At 35.9% G+C, this 17,278-nt stretch overlaps 1 protein-coding gene across 1 annotated transcript in view; it reads right to left on the minus strand.

The window, feature by feature from the left end:
- pyd3 (beta-ureidopropionase pyd3) overlaps positions 1 to 17,278 on the minus strand; it is a 43,577-nt gene that overhangs the window by 16,645 nt on the left and 9,654 nt on the right. The window contains exons 4-5 of the mRNA XM_075360094.1: positions 11,065 to 11,159; positions 9,184 to 9,387 (exon numbers count right to left, since the gene is read on the minus strand). Of these exons, the coding sequence (XP_075216209.1) occupies positions 9,184 to 9,387; positions 11,065 to 11,159 (299 nt within the window). The remainder of the gene's footprint in view (positions 1 to 9,183; positions 9,388 to 11,064; positions 11,160 to 17,278) is intronic.

The following is a 17,278-nucleotide window of genomic DNA, read 5'->3' on the forward strand; positions in this document are numbered from 1 at the left end:
CCACCTCAGGCATATGAAAACAGTATGTTTGACCGCATCTGGTTATTAACAGAACATACATCTGGAGGATTCCTTTACTTTCTCCTGAATCTCCTCAAATACTCTTCGAAATTACTGTGACCTGTAATGATTTGTGTCAAGAAGTAATTGGTCTCACCATGGATTCTTCCCAAGCCAAGAATGCAAATCATATTATTCTCTTGGTCAACGCGGCAACACATTCATCTGCTCTCCACTTCTTCTTACAGTCATCCAGTGTTCTATTTCTTGCCTCACCTTTGGGAACACCATTATAGATAACTATTATTTCCCGAACTTGAAGCTCAATCGGTGGTACAGATGCAACCACGCATAGCGTCTCATATGATACAGTATGGTAAGAAGATACCATCTCCAACAACGATCTTCTGTGAACCTTCTGCATTCTATTTAAATTCTGCTTTATGGCTGTCGATGCATCCCATACTGCTGCAGCAAATAGCATTGAGGAGGTAGTCACTAACATAACCAACCTTCGCTTTGACATTTTGGGTGTTCTTTGTATTGACATGAGGATATTCAATTTCTTAATTGTACGTTCAGACATAATGCAGCTCTGCAAGATATGTTCCATGAATTTACAATTCTTGTCCAATGTGACACTCAGATATTTTACATGCGGCCTGTATTGAAAATTGGCTGATCATCAACCTTCAGATGATCAGCCAACTCTCCTGCCGGTCATCAAAGTTTACACACTCTTATCTAGCACAAGCTTTAAATCATGTGTCCTTAACCAGTCACTGACCATCGCTAATGAAGCATTTCCCCTCACTGCTACCTCTTCTTCAGTCTTGCCTTGGATTAAGAGAGCAAGGTCATCAGCATAGGCTATTGCAGCCGAACCTTCTGGAAGCCTCAAACAGAGAACACTCATAAGCTAGAACCCAAAGCAGGTTCCCAAGCACAGAGCTCTGGGAGACTCCACCAAACAACTGAAATTTGATCCTGCCCTTCTGAGCATTGCTGGTATTCCATTGCTCAGATAAATAATCTGTAACTTGGCAATAGAGATATTGACTTATGCCTTTCTTCCACATGGTGGCCATAATTACCTGCCATGGCACCGAGCCAAACACGTTCTTAACGTCTAAGGATATAAACAGACGAATTCCATGCGTACACCAAGTACCATCTCTTATCTCTGTGGCCCAACTCATAACTTTCTTTCACAATCACCTGTGTGGTCGAACGGCACTTCTAAAACCCAAACTGTCTTTTGCTTATCTCTTCACCATCGTTGAGCTCCCTAATGATGTATGCTGCTAAAATCTTCTTTACCACCTTGCCAATGGAGTTTATTAAACTCAAGGGTCTATAGGCTACTCTATCTTCATTTAACTGGTTTTTTGGGAGAAAAACTACTCTGGATTGTTTCCAGCATTGTGGGAAACACCTATTCTCAACTCCATAACTAGCTGCATCAACTAGCTCCCACGGTATCTTCTCTACTAATCCTTTCAGGATCGCAGCTGATATGCCATCTGGGCTCGAGCTCTTTTTATTCCCTAGTTGTTTAACTGCGGCTGTGCCTTCTTCCAAACTGAACCGTCTTGAATCACATCTAATAACTTCTTCGACCTCATCTTCAGTACATTGAAAGAGCTCAGCTATCTGCTCTCTGGTCTGCTCCCTAGTCAGCACTGATAACCACCTACCAAATCATTTAACTGAGATTCCGTAGGCCTGACTCCATGGATCGTTATTTAATTCCTCACACAGTCGGTACCAGCACTCGCGCTTTGATCATTTGATCTCATTGTGCAAATGTCTTCTACTTACAATATAATTTTGCACTGCCTCCTCATAAGCAATACCAGCTCATTGTAATCGTTGCTAGCACCACCTACTAGCCTGCATTTCAACACATAGCCTACCAATTTGTGGCAACCATCAGTACACCATCTTATGAGATTCTCCTACTGCCATAACCTGAATCATCAGTTGCTGTATGACTGTCTGCATCATTTCCAGAGTCAGTGGTATACCTTCCTCGATTCTATTGAGCTTTAATCACAATTCTCTCTATTTGCTGCTTAGTTGGCCAAAGCATCTGACACCTATCTGCAGTATAAAACAAGGTATCTGTTAGCTCCAGTAATGTAGCAAGATGGTCACTTGCCGTATCTTCCATCAACACACTCCACCTGTAGTTGTCTTGATTCCACCTGCCATCGAGCAGTGTTAAATCTAACACCAAACAGTGTCCCCTAGCCTGGTATTTTGGGGTCCCATCGTTAACACAATAACACCCCATGGCTTTGAGCAATTCAGTCAGCACTTCACCTCTACAGTTCGTGGTACTACTACTGTCATGACTGCTCTGTTGTTGAAGTCACCGACAACTACTACCATTCTTTTGGGAGATGTCGTTATTATCCCATATAGCATGTTCATGAATGATTTGAATGCAGCAAACTCAATGTTTGATGAAACATATGCTCCAATGACAACTGCACTTGCCAGTTCCAATGCTATTAGTCCTTTGCCACGACTTAGAAGGGTCCACGCTAACCTGCCACTGACATCAGATAGCGACATCTCCTTCGCTATCAGTGCACCAATCAGCCCTGCAACATATTTGTTTGGTTTGGTAGCTACCACTTTGTACCTTTGCTACCTCTCCCAATAGAACATGGAAGAGCAAACTTCTGTTGGCATTAGTTAACAACACTTTAATCATTCTTGGTTGAGTTGCACGGCACTCCTCCAGTGTGGCAGTCCCCCTTCCTGCAGTCTAGGCACTACTTGGGCTATAAGCACGACCCTTGCCCCCACAATTAAAGCATAATTCTGTCCTGTCAGGGTCCTTACACTCACTTCTCCTATGACCGGTGCCCCAGCATCGACATCTTCCTGAATGTAGGCCCTACAATGGATCCAGCAAATCTGTATTCTCCGATCGATCAACTTGTTGACGGCCCAGACGTTGTAACTATGGAAACATTTTGTGTTTCACCATAAGCAGGTTGCACCAAGTATATACAGAACACCTCTTGTGCTATGGCATCCTTGATCTCTTGTTTGGTCATCTCTGCATCTGTATCTTTAATATGCACTGTAGTTCTCTTTCCACCTCTTGTTAAAATATCCACTTGCAGACCAGCTGTCTTGTCCCTAAGGGATGTTGTGAATTGCTCTGTGCTTTGTGATCCTTTTATTCTTATCTGCAACTGATAATTTTGTCCTTTACGAAGCAAAAGAACTTCACCCACCTCCTCCCTTGTGAGTGTGGCTTTCATGGTTCTTAACAGATCAGCATATGATCTTCCTTCAGCTCTGACCACACTGTACACTCTTCTGCAATTACACCTTAACCAGGTTAATATGCTCTTTACACAGGTAAATCAATATCTTCCTTACCGCAGCACCAACTCCCCCCCCCCACACCCACCAAGGGAGGATGAAGACTAGCAGCTCCGGCCCACTACAAATACGTCTTAATTCTTTCAATATCTCCAGTTATTAGCCACATTCACCATTAATCATAATAAACTCAAAATATACTCCTTTGAGTCAATTGAACATCCTCTCCCAGCAGTGATGTAACTTCTCACATCACCACCACGGGTTTAATGATGCAGCTTTGTTTAGGATCTATCTCCATATTTTGTTTCACAGCCAATGAAATTACACGTGTTTACGGTCGAACAGTTCACATTATTCAGCAGCATGACTCAATCACTTGTTGCTGACCAATGTCTCGGTATGATAGCCACTAATTCTTCATCAGTCAATTTGCATGCTAGTATACCACCATTTCTTACCAGGTTTCAGTCTGCGATGCTTGCATGACTGCGACCAATGTGGGCGACACCTCTATCAGCACTTTTAGTCCCTTGAATATTCTCGCCTATTCCTTCTCATGCTGCGGGTTGTAACTAGCTAGTCTGTTACCCAAATGTTGCTTTAGGGTAAGCATTGCCAGCCCCAACTGTAGGTGACATCCTTCAGACTCCCCTGGACTGTCTCTTCTTCTTCTGAGGATACCTTCTTGTGTTTTTTGCTCTTTACATCTCTTGTCTTCCTTCCAGACTCTACCAACGGTGTCTTATCATTCTGCTTAGAAGTCCCAGGAATAAGGACTTTGCATCTTAGTATACTCTAATGCAGTCCAAGTATCACGGGTTTTTTTCCTCTAGATGCCATCAGTGAAACTGAAAAAAATTTTGGTCAACACCAATGAACTCCACTTCAAAATTTGCTTAATTTGATGCCCCACTCGATGGGGTATAAGGCTCAAAAAAGGGATGAAGAGGGTTATTTTGGGGGGGTAAGAAAAATTTATTAAAAAATACAATAAAAGAATAAGGGGGAGAGGGGTCCTGGATATGTATACTCCAAAAATGAAGTCAAAAATTTGGGGGGAGAATTGGTGAGGGGGTAGGAAAGACCTTGGTTTGGATAGAAACCAGGGGGTTTGGGTCTGGGATGTACGGATGAGGAGTTATAGGATGAAAAGGAAATCCCCTTATAATAGCGATAATTGACAGAAATTTTGCTCACCAGTGTATAGCAGAAAAAAATTTCAAAGTCCTTGTTTACGTGTAAAACTAACTTGTACTGTCCTGCAAAGCAAACAAACACTTAATAATAGACCTATTGTCTATTACAATAATGCTGATGTAACAAAAACACTTATAAAAAATGAGTCCGATGTCCAATATTCAAATCAATCACTTTATATCACACACCAATATTTTATCCATCAAAACCTGTCGTCAATCCAAAAAAAACACCAAAAATACCAACCAAAACTAGTATAATAACACAAAGCAGATCAACAACATGTCTTCCCTGAACCAGAATTCTTTCTCAAGTTCTAAACATGTCAAGCATATATCTACCCACAGACTTTCAAAACCAATATTAAATAAACAGTTAAAAATAAATCGAAAGTAGCATTCTTTGACTTTAAAGTTTTGGTCTTCTATGAACTCGTAATACATTTCGTGTAATTTAGCAATACTGCTAAACAAGATACAGCTCTTTAGCAATTCAACTCTGATGGAAGATATTGCCTCCCAGTTGGTGAACGTATGTTAATTTAGAAATGAATGAAATCACTGGCAAGTCAAATGAATGACTTCTTTTTGGCCTAAATTTTTGTGATTATGATCATCACCCCTCTTTTCTACAGGTGCAATCCCTGTTTCAGCAAAACTTTTAGTAGCAAATTCAATTATTGATCGATTTACACATAATACATTTAAAAATGCTTTCTGAAAAATAGGAAGATCACTATTATTCTTCCTAATAAAATATTTAGTTTGGCTATGCTTTTGACAAATTGGAAGATCATTATCATTCATCTTAACAAAATATTTAGTTTGGTACTTTTTACTCTCATGGCTATGAGTTGTAGCCCTACATTTTTTGGTAGGCATTATTTTACAATAATTTAAAAGAATTGTTTTTTGAGATCTATCTTTATTGTCATAATACATAATTTTGATTGGTATGTGTGTAGCACTGATTTAACTTTAAACTCGTTAAAATATATTACAAGAGAAAATTAACCTCAACTTTTTAACTACATTTAGTTTCCATTTTTTTGGATGTTTGTTTTCTGACTTTAAACAAAGACAGAGGTGAAGGATTATTTACACTTGCCATTTTTTTAATTTTTATCCTTCTTACAAACTAAAATATTTTTACAAAAGAAAAACAACACAACACTCACTAACATGTCTTTAAAGAAACAAACATAACCTTTTGTTTATGTTTTTTTCTTTATCAGCTAATCAAAAGAAAGGCTTCTGATTAGCTGATTTAGAGATTGCTGGTTTTGATTTTAAGAAAGGAAAAAATGGATAGTTTTTGTAACTAAAGCCAATTTTTAATTAAAAAATTATATATTACAGCTGATTTTGCAACTAAATGAAATATCAATATTGATATAGTTACACACAAAGAATACAATGGTAGCATTATCTCAATTTTGGGTAAAAAGTGAAGAATGCTGGCTTCGCTTTTAGATGCCTCATTTTCTTAAATAAAATTTAAGAAAATTTTTAACAAGTAAAAAAAAAATAATTAAAAAATGAACAAATGTCACCACTCCTAAGGAAAATAAAAAGACATCATAAAAACACTGAAATCAGTAGACGAATTTAACAAAACTCAGTTGAGAGACTACCACAAAACCTTCAAAAAACAAGTCCCAACCCTACTAATGAAGGATGAAAACAATAGTCTGGCCCATAACAATAAAAACAATGCAGAAATTCTAGCTAAATATTTCAACTAATTCCAAAATTGCAAAGAACCAACAGAACTCCTAAAGTTCGACACCAGCACCCCAATAACAAGATCACCAGAAAACATCAACCCTCCCATAAAAAAAAAAAGTCTACCAAGCAGTACGTGAGATTAAGAATTACAAAGCAGGCAAGAGAAGTTCAGACCTTTGTAGAGATCTGGAAACATGCAGGGAGACAAGTAAAAATCACCCTTCATCAACAGCTTGTCAATATCTGGATCAAACAAGAACTACCAACACTGGACGACAGCCATTATGCAACCGCTACACAAAAAAGCAGACAAAACTACAGCAGAATCTCACTCCTAGACATAACATACAAAATTCTTTCAAGAATCATCCTCAACCTCAACAGGATTGGTTTGCAACTCAAGAAAGAACTAGAAAACTAGGAAAGTTTCAGATCCTGGAGGAGCTGTCCAGACCAGATCATGAAATTCAAACTAATAATGGATTCCAACAGAAAAAGAAGCAGAGACATGGTAATAACCATTCTTAGATTTCAAGAAAGGATATGATTGCATCCATAAAGAATTCCTACTAAAAATTCTAAGACACCTTGAACTACATCCCAAATTAATAAACATGATAAAATTGACCTTCTTAAACACTAAGACAAAAGTGAAATTCAGAGGTTAATTCTTGGAACTATTTGAGATCAAAACAGAACTATACCCAGGTGATAAACTTTCACCGGTACTACTCAACTGCACTCTGGAAATGGAAATGAAGAAATGGCTCAAAAAATGCCCCCAAAAATAAAAATAGGTGAAAAAAATTAAAACCAAATTGCCCTAGTTTCACCAACGATTTGGTACTGCTGGCAAACAACATCGATGAAGCTAAAAAACAGATATTTGAACATTGCAAATGAAACTGGCTTCAAAATATCATGACAGAAATTATGCCTCAAAAACAATACAATTAAAAGAAGTAAACATAAATGGAAATAAAGTCGAGGTATTTAAATTGGATTACTATCAAATTTAAATACCTCGAAGAATCTAATCAAAAATCCATCCTCCATCCAAATAAGTAAAAAGACACAATTTTAATTTTTTGTTACACCTACAGTAAAAAATGTCTATCCATAAACCCAAAACACTAACACTACAAACAGTTTTAAAACAGAAGCCACATATGCAACAGAAACACTCTTCCACCTGAACGAACAATCAAAGACCAATAAACTCCAGAAAATCGAAAGAAGGATTGGAAGAACCTGCATCAACAAAAAGTACCAGAAAGAAAGGCAAGCAATGGTGGCTCATGCCCAACAAAGTCATGTACAAAGAGTTAGAACCCTTCAATAACACCAGCATAAGAGGAGACTAGGATTCTTCAAATATATCATGAGGATGCAAGATTTGAGACTTCTGAAACAACCGGTACAGTACAATTTCGACTAGAAAAACACTAAGACAGGATGCAGATGGATGAGAGAAGTAAGAGAGGATCTGAAGGAAATCGCCTTACACCAGAAGATATCACAGACAATATAAAATTAAACAAAAAAATCAAGGACAAAAACACATGCTTCATACTCGCAAGAAAGAAATTCACAACATTAATATTTTCAATACCAGAAAGACCACGAGATTGGACGCATGAAAAAGTACTGGGAAGACCACAAGGTCGAAACAGTTCCTTTGATTTGGATAATGGACTGCTAAAGTGATCCTATGTGATCATAAAAGATGAAAAAAAGTAGTAAATGGTAAACTTTGATTTTTATCACCTCTGTCATAATACTACATTCTCCAACTAAATTAATACAATGAATTAGCTTACAGGCAGGAAAAAGATTTCCAATTTGATGCATGTTGTTATAGTACGGTTCAGCGTGAATATCAGTTCTAGCCATAATAATTTAGACTGTTTAAATACATGAATATGCCATATTTATTATTCAGTTGTTTAACTTCTTCTTCTTCTTTTTTTTCCTATTTAGCCTCTGGTATTTACCTTTCAGATAATACTTCAGATGATGAATGAGGATGATATGTATGAAGTGTAAATGAAGTGTAGTCTTGTACAGTCTCAGGTCGACCATTCCTGAGATGTGTGGTTAATTGAAACCCAACTAACAAAGAACACCAGTATCCGCGATCTAGTATTCAAATCCGTGTAAATATAACTGGATTTACTAGGACTTGAACGCTGGAACTCTCGACTTCCAAATCAGCTGATTTGGAAAGACACGTTCACCACTAGACCAACCCGGTGGGTTTCAGTTGTTTAACTTAGTTCATTTAAATGCAACACAAATAAAAAAACTCAACAATAAAAATTGCTTAACACATTCTATTCCTCGTTAAAAAAAAAAATTAAATTTAAAAGATCAAAACAAACTTGTTAAATAAAATGTTTTATGAATTAAAGAAATAAGCAATTTATTTCAGCAATAATTTTCAAATGAAAATATTTAAAGATAACACATACATCTTCTAGATTTAAATTAATGATAAATATAGCAATTCTTTTTTTAGTCACACTTTTCAGGAAGCTCAAATATACAAATTTTGGGAGTACCAAAAGTATTCCTATGATGAATAACACTTTTTCTAGTGAGTTAGCTTTAAATAGTAATAAAAGTAACTGTTTAAATTAAGTTTTGAAGATCTTAAGAAGTGTATTAAATTGTCAGGATGTCAATCTACACCAAAATATTACAATTAATGATGCAATTGCCATCCTCCAATGATATAATATGCATTATTAGAGACTACAAGCTTTCTATCAAAGTAGAAGCACTGCATGCGGTATAGAATATAGAAAGAATAATAGTAATAATTTTGTTTAAATATAACAAAAAAAAATTTACAAACATAATTTTCTTAATTCTTAGTACTGTATTATAACTAGATAATATAAAACGTTACCTGAAATACAGGATGTCCTGTATTTCCTTCAGCATAGTATGTCGATTCATTAAAATCACCAACACGAGGGATATGATTTTTTCTATGTTTACCCAGTACAGCACCAGTCTCATCGATAACAACAACAGTATTCCATATAACTTCAGTGACATCATCTCGTTCTAAAATTGGTGATATAATTACCATATTCAAAGCTTTACATAACTGAAAAAAATTATCACTTTTCAACATAAACAATATATATATGCAATCATTTATATAATATATATATAAAAACGCAATCATTTACCTTACTTCTATAAAAACACAACAGCAGAATAAAAATATTATATTAAAAATTAGCAGTTTTATAATAAACTATTAAATATCCAAATAAAAAATTGTTGTCCTTAAATCATATTTTCATGAATATAATACATATGTATTATATATGTTATACATATATATGTATTATATATGTTCATATATAATGTGCACCCATTATTACAGCTACAATTTATAGAAAAGATATATGTTAGAAGGTGCAACAAGCAGAAAAAAAATTAGTACAGACATAGAAAAACATAATTACAGTTTAAGTATTATATATACTGCATAGAAAAAAATTCATAAAAATAGATTACAGAAATTAAATTATCAAAACAGAATCTTTATAATAATTACCCATCTAAAATTTAAAAGAACTTCATTCATATTTATTAGTAACAACAGCACTAATTAACATTCTTAATCTGTTTTTGAGAAAAATCATGTCTTGAAATATTTCATTTCTTGAAACTCTTACAATTGTTTCTCTTATTACAGCTTTCCAGGCATTTTCAGTTTAATTTAAAATAAAACAAGTAGAGATGTTTCAGAATTTGTACACCCATGGTCACCATCACATATCTATTGCATGCACAGTTTTCTACAAATACCTTTCAATGATTTAGTTATGTATATATTTAGTGACTGTAAGGGAAATTTTTCTTTCATTCGTCCTTCCTCCTAGTTGTGAAGAAATACATCCTGGAAGGATTTTTTGGTTAAAGTTTTTTTATTTAAGAACCACGCTTGAAGGTACATCCATCAGCAGTAATTAAAAACATACCTATGCACCTTTTTTCTTGTTGTCTCCTGTTGATTGTATGACTAATAATTTGACACATTTTTCTTTAATATCTTTTGCTATTGCCATATCTTAAAATGTAGGACACCAATTTGAAACAAATCAGAACTGCTCTCTGCCTCATTTGTAAAACAAATTGATGAAACTCAATTATCTTTTTTTTCATGCTCATGAATTAAAAATGTCATCAAATTAGTTCTTTGAATTCAGACAGTGTTTACAAAGAAAATGACATACCAATGACTGGCATAGAATTGAATATTGATTTCAAGCAATTTATTATATTGATTGAGCAATTTATCTTGAATCTATATAATTTCATAAATAACAACAAAACCTTCCTCCTTTTTTTTTAATTTTTGAATTCAATTACGCTACCTCTGGATACTTATTTACTACATAAAGAAAACAGATGACCAATAATAATTCTTAAGATTTTTTTTTGTTTTTGTATTCAAAATAGGCACAAAACAATTGAATAATGTAGTGAAAACAATGATATGACAAAAAACTATTTACAGCAACTGATTAAAATTACAATGTAAATAGCAGGCATTCATACCCAAAACTGATTTCTTCCTATTGTAGCATAAATTCACATAATTTTTTATCATTAGTATAGTCATTTAAATTTTATCAAGAGAAATTAATTGAATAATTGGTTAAAATAACATTAGCTGAGGTAATTTTTCATACACAGTAAAGTCAATCAGTTGCATTAAATTATAAAATGAAGTAACTGAATAGTGCAAACAGATATTTTTTATACTGACTTCTTGAATAAATTTTGTGGTAGGTCCATGAAGAGCAGATTCAGCAAACTCATTCCAAGGTAGTCTTTCACGAGTACAGAAAGCAAAAGGCATCACTAAAAAAAGTACAACAGAAAATTGAGCTTAGTTTTACAAGCGAGGGCAAAGCATAAGTAAATATCTTTTGAAATTGTACTAACTGAAAAATAATTCATATCAATTGAATGACTCAATTGCAATACGTAATAAAAAAATAAAAATTACTTCTAATGTCTCCTTCTACAGCTTTCAGTTTTTGAAGGAAGCAATTTAAAGTGATTCCATTTTTTTTTACTTACTTCATTTTTATTTTTGAAACTTAATTATTGAAATTACTTTCTAATATCACTTATAACAGAACTTACAAAATGCGTATAAATAAAGCAATTATTGAAGGGGAGTATAAGGCAGTTCTTCTGCACAATGGAAGTAAGTATGCTTCTTTACCTATGGGCATTCTGTTCATTTGAAAGTGTTATGAAAATCTTGAGTTACTTTTAATTAAAGTTTATATAAGGATGAAGGTTGAATAATCTGTGGTGATTTAAAGTTAAAGGTACTTTCTTTAAAACAAAGCAGTTATACCAAATATCCATGTTTTTTGTGCAAGTAGAATAGTCGTGTAGAAAGCAGCACTACAACAAAAAATAATGGCCACCAAGACAAACATTAAAAGTTGTCATGAAAAATATTGAAGAGAAATTTCAGTAGAGCCAAGCAAAGTTTTCCTTCCTCCATTAATATTCAACTAGGGTTAATGAAGCAATTTGTAAAGGCATTAAAAAAAGATAAGGAATGTTTCAAGTATCTTGCAGTCAGTTTCCAGGTGTATCAGAAACAAAGATTAAAATCTAAAACGGAGGAAGCAGAAAAACAAGCCTGTAAAACCTTCAAGGATTAAGTTATTAAGTTTCTTGACAAGAGATAATAATATAAAAATATTGTACAAAATATGTAACAAAAATTCAAAAATTTAGGCTATAAAATAAGTCTAAAGGTGCATTTTGTAGATTTGCACTTTGACTACTTTCCAAAACTCCTGGTGCAATAAGTGAGAAGCAGGAGTGAAAATTCAACCAGGACATGAAAGAGATGGAGAGGAGATACCAAGGGAGATTGAATGTGAGCATGATAGCTGACTACTTTTGGATGCTAAAAAGACATGGAGTTCACCACTCACTAACCCCAGAGGCACTGGTCTCGAACAGTTCATTGAAGCCAGAAACCTCCACTTGACTAACAACACAGAATAACCACTAACATTCTCTTCTGAACTGGGGGAAAGTTACATAACGTCAATTTGGTGACGGACGACTTGCTACAAAGTACAAGTAGTTGGACTGTTTGGCCCGAGGTCAGTGTGAGCGATCATAGGCTTATAACCTATGAGATCATTCACAGAAAAAGTCCTCTGATTTTAGCATGCTACGCACAAGAGTTAGGTTCACTAGGAGAAGATACCAGCATTACCCCCTAACGGGGATTATTGCTGATGACATGTGCGCTGAGGGTCTGCGAATCTACCAGCATGCCCACAATAAGTATGTTCAGGTTATCAAGGAAGCCAGACTCAGGTTATGGCAAGACTCCATGCGTGAGTTGCAGCACAACTTCTGGCAGCTCACAAAATTATGTTAATGGCCTAAGCCATTTGATGAGGGTTTGGTGGTCGTGACCACACTTTAACATCTGTAGCAACTTACCAGATGTTCCTGGATACTCTGTTTCCAGATGTTCCAGAGGGTGAAGCAGAGGTTGGCATTAGGGCGGGGGCTATGCCCTTCTCTGGCGTATGGGCTGTGGATCCCATTGATATAGACCGAGTGGTTTCTCAAATGGCACTAAAAAGGCACCAGAGATTGACCAACTTGACCCGATATATTATTCCATTTGCTGCCTGTCATAAGAGAGCTGCTTGGCAGGCTGTTCTCAAGATGCCTAAGCTGGGGCTGCATCCCAACTTGTTGGAAAGTGTACTCTTAAAACCAGGAAAAGATCCGAGTGAGGTGAGGTCAGCAGTTATCAATCCATCAGCCTCTTGCCGGTAATCAGCAAGTTGCTTGAAAGGCTAGTTGTGGAATGGCTCTGGGAAAGCATTGAGGTGAACTATTTTCTAAATCGAGGCCAGAATGGCTTCATGAAAGGAGTTGACACCAAGGATTGCATCCTAAATACTCTTGCCGAGGAGGAAAGCGCTGACTGTAGATATGTATTGGCAATTTTTATAGATACAGAAACAGCATTTCCTTTCTTGTATAGGAGTTTTGTCCTCTATGAGTTGGAATGCCGCATGTTCCCATAGCCCTGCAGGCCATGGTACGTGACTATTTGTCTAACCGTACAGCTCTGTTTAAGGATGCACATTATTTGTGGAAAAATCAATTACCAGGGGAAGCCCACAGCGTTCCATTCTCAGTCCCCTGCTGTGGAATCTGGTATTCGACAGATTTCTGGGATTGATATTTCCATAATGGGTCATGGCCCAGGCTTTTGCCGATGACTGTCTCCTTTTAGTTTGTGGTAATTCATGACCACAGCTAGAAGACCGGGTGCAAGCAGCCTTGTCAACTGCAAAGGGCTGGATGGACATTCAAATTTTAAAGACTTCTGCACCCAAGACGAGGTACATGCTTCTTAAGGGAGCAGACAAATTATCGTACAGTTGTATCCTCCATATTAAATATAAAGGCTGTGCAATCAGCCAAGTTACAGTTCATAAGTACCTAGGTGTTTTGTTAGATGAAAAGTTGCTGTTTAGCAACCACATTAGGTAGCAATGGACGCAGTTTCAGTGATGCATAAACTTAGGAGGATTGCTCAGAAAGACTATGGATTGTCCAGCCATCAAGTGTACATGATGTACAGAGGTGTCTTTGAAAGCATGACCTCTTACGTGACACCCATTTGGGTGCATAGGTTGGATAAGTTGGAGTGCCCAGCACAGAGTCTTAATTGTATGCACTGGTGTTTTTAAAACTACCTCCTACGAGGCGACCACCATACTGGAAAAGGCTCTCCCAATCGATTTAGTGGTGAAAGTTTGGGCAGCCATGTGGAGACTGCGAAGAGGTTGGGAGGCCAAGGTATTTGGGATGCGGTTTCAAGCCGGGCTAGTACCAGAGCGGAACGGTGACCACAATGCACTGGATCTAAATTTCATTCAGCTGCCCATCTCCCGCCTGCAGAGCCTTGCAATGGAAGCATGGCAGCTGGAATGAGACACCACAAAAAGTGAAAAATCCTTGTATAAGTTTATACAGGGTCTGGGGGGGTTGGTATGCGTCAAGCTCGTTTTTAAGGGTAATGGGTACCCGGGTGCTCACCAACCATATTAATTTAAACTAGCATTTGTTTCGGTTTCACCTGGCTGCTGATGAGTTGTATGTCTGCGGGGAGATCCAGTCAAACGAACACCTGTTTGACTGCCCTGCTCTTGGGGAGGCCAGAGACCGCACCACCCTGGTGGAACTTGTGGTCAAGGGGAAAATTGTTGGCCACTCACAAGTGGTGAGTCAATGTTGCAAGAGCCGCATTGTCAGATCATGACGATCATTCCTTGATGCAGTTGCTTTGTTCAACTGACATCAGTAGTTTACCAAAGGGAAAAGACTCGTACCACACTGCTGTGTACAGCTAACCTACAGATATATATGGCTGACCAACAACCAATTAAGGCTCCAAGCATTTTAATATGGTGAACAGGTACTTTCTAGCATTCAGCAACCTAGGTGTGGCAGTGAATTGCTGCCTAGACAAAATAAATTTTATTATGAATGTCACAGTAGGTGACAGGGTAGACCTACCGATTTTAGTAAATATATGACAAGTGAACGGTTGGGACATGTAGGCCGATGGTGTATGGCACCATGCTTAGTCCACTCACGCTGTTAGGTAAGCTCTAGGAGCTATGTTAGGATACTGGTTGCTAAACTGTTCGAGGCTCAGTCGCCGTTTGTGGCACAGACATTCGATCTTGTGCATCAGGGCAACCAAATGGGATGGTGGCAGGAGAAATACCAAGCAAACCAAAACTGCTTATTAGAATCACTGGGTAAATGAATCGGCCAGATTACTAAATCATTTTTTTAAAACCCAAACCAAAATACAAGAAATTTGTATAAATTTCTTTGTGCAATAGAATCAAGAATCGGTTTATTGAATCAACATTTAAATATTTTACAATTATTTGTTATTATACAAAATGGATTATTTATGTTTATTGCACAGCATTACATTGTTTATACTTTATTTTACTATAGTATCTGTATTTAATGTTCAAGTTGATTACTCCAAGGAAATGGGTCATATCTTACCATGGTCTTGCCACTAGCTGGCTGAACATGAACAATGTGGTGCCAGATTTTCATCTGCAAAAGACGGCAAACTAAATATGCATAAAGCCATTTGTCTTTCAGTATGTTTCATCTTTCTACACTGTGTATACTGTACATATACTAAGTATAACTGTACAAGTAGTACTGTACATATGGTAAGACCCCACTTTGATTTATATAGAACAAATTTATGGATCCAACAAGATGCTAATAAAAAAAAAACACCAATGAAAAAGACCCACTGTTGTCTTCTACAACGTTTCAGAATTATTACTATTTTTTTGGAGTGGAGGTAATTTAACAACAAGATTTTTACACAAATATGTTTATTTTATGATTATTCACAAAGATATTTAAAAATAAAAGCAACAAAAAATCACCCCTTGTACTGCCTTCTAGAATTCTTCAAAATTATAACCATTTTTAGGGGTGGGGGTGAAATTTAGCAAAACTTTTTTTTTATAAAAGTTGTTTATTAACATTTACAAAATATAAAAAAAATGTAATCTTTATTATGCAAAATATGGAGAAGACTTTGTTTTTTCCCTGTATCTCCCACCCCCTGAACTTTTGAACTGAAAGTTTAATAGCATCAATGCCCTACTATAGAAATATTTCTGCAAGTTTGGTGAAAATCGGTCAAGTAGTTCTGGAGATATAAGACAACGCACATTTTGTTGCAGAAATTTTGAAGCCATTTTTTGGTTTTCTGGGGTTCTTAGGGGTCAATTCATCAAGATTCGGTGAAAACTGGATATGCCCAATTTGAACAATACCTTTTTTGGTTTTCTGAGGTTCTTAGGGGGGTCAATTTTCAAGATTTGGTGAACTGAATATGCCCAATTAAGACTGATCACCATACGTTTCCTTCTGTACAGTTATAGCTGCTAATAGATGGGAAAGTAAAAAGAAGAGGAGGATGATAATTCAAGTGATAGATGAAACCGGACATGAGAAGACTGTGAATGATATAGTGAAAAAGATTACACTTCTAGATGCTAGTCATATGTAATGCAAAGATTGGAATGAATTAAAAATTGAAACCATTCAAAACTGCTTCAAAAAATCCAGTTCTGTTGAATACAATGATGTGCCGATAAGTTCAATCAAAATGTAGATGATGAAATTAATCATTGGATCTCTATTGAAAGGACATTCCTGTTTCTGCTCCTGTTACTGATGATGAAATTATGTCAGAAATTATGAATGAAGGGCTGGAAGAGGACAAGATTGAAGAAAGAGAGATAGTGCAAGCATTATCATTAAAAGAAATAACCGATTCGCTGTCAGTTCTGTGGAAAAATTTGGAATTACATGGAGAAAGACCAGAACAGTTATGTGATTTTTATAAAGTAGAAAGTGATGCCTTAGAACACCATAAAAAAAATTTACTTCAAAAAAATATAAGCAGTCACATGGAATTACAGAATAACTGAAAATTGTGTAGTCTTCACATAAGTTACATTTTTCTTTTCTTATTTAAATGCGTAAAACTTTTTATAAGTTTATATTTTACAGTATTCTCTGTGTTTTAGTATTTGTACTGCATCTTTTTATAATACAGTACTGTATTTAATAGAATTAGTTAAAACAAAAACACAAGACAATAAAGATAAATCTTTTTTTTGTTTTTTCAATATTAGATTAGTTTGTTTTAATGTGCCATTTATCTAACTCAATGCTGTACCTAATAAGTATAGTCATTAAACTGTGTACATTATATTTTACGACCTTCTTACATAAAATTAGGTTATTTTTATAAGCGTAAAGGAGAATGATCTTCAATGCTTAATTGAATCAGCTGCTTTATTGATTCACTTTTGTTATGTACAAAAGTTATTCTAATAAGCAGCATCTACTGT

This window comes from Lycorma delicatula, chromosome 1, assembly GCF_047948215.1.
Source record: "Lycorma delicatula isolate Av1 chromosome 1, ASM4794821v1, whole genome shotgun sequence".
NCBI classification, from domain to species: Eukaryota; Metazoa; Arthropoda; class Insecta; order Hemiptera; family Fulgoridae; genus Lycorma; species Lycorma delicatula.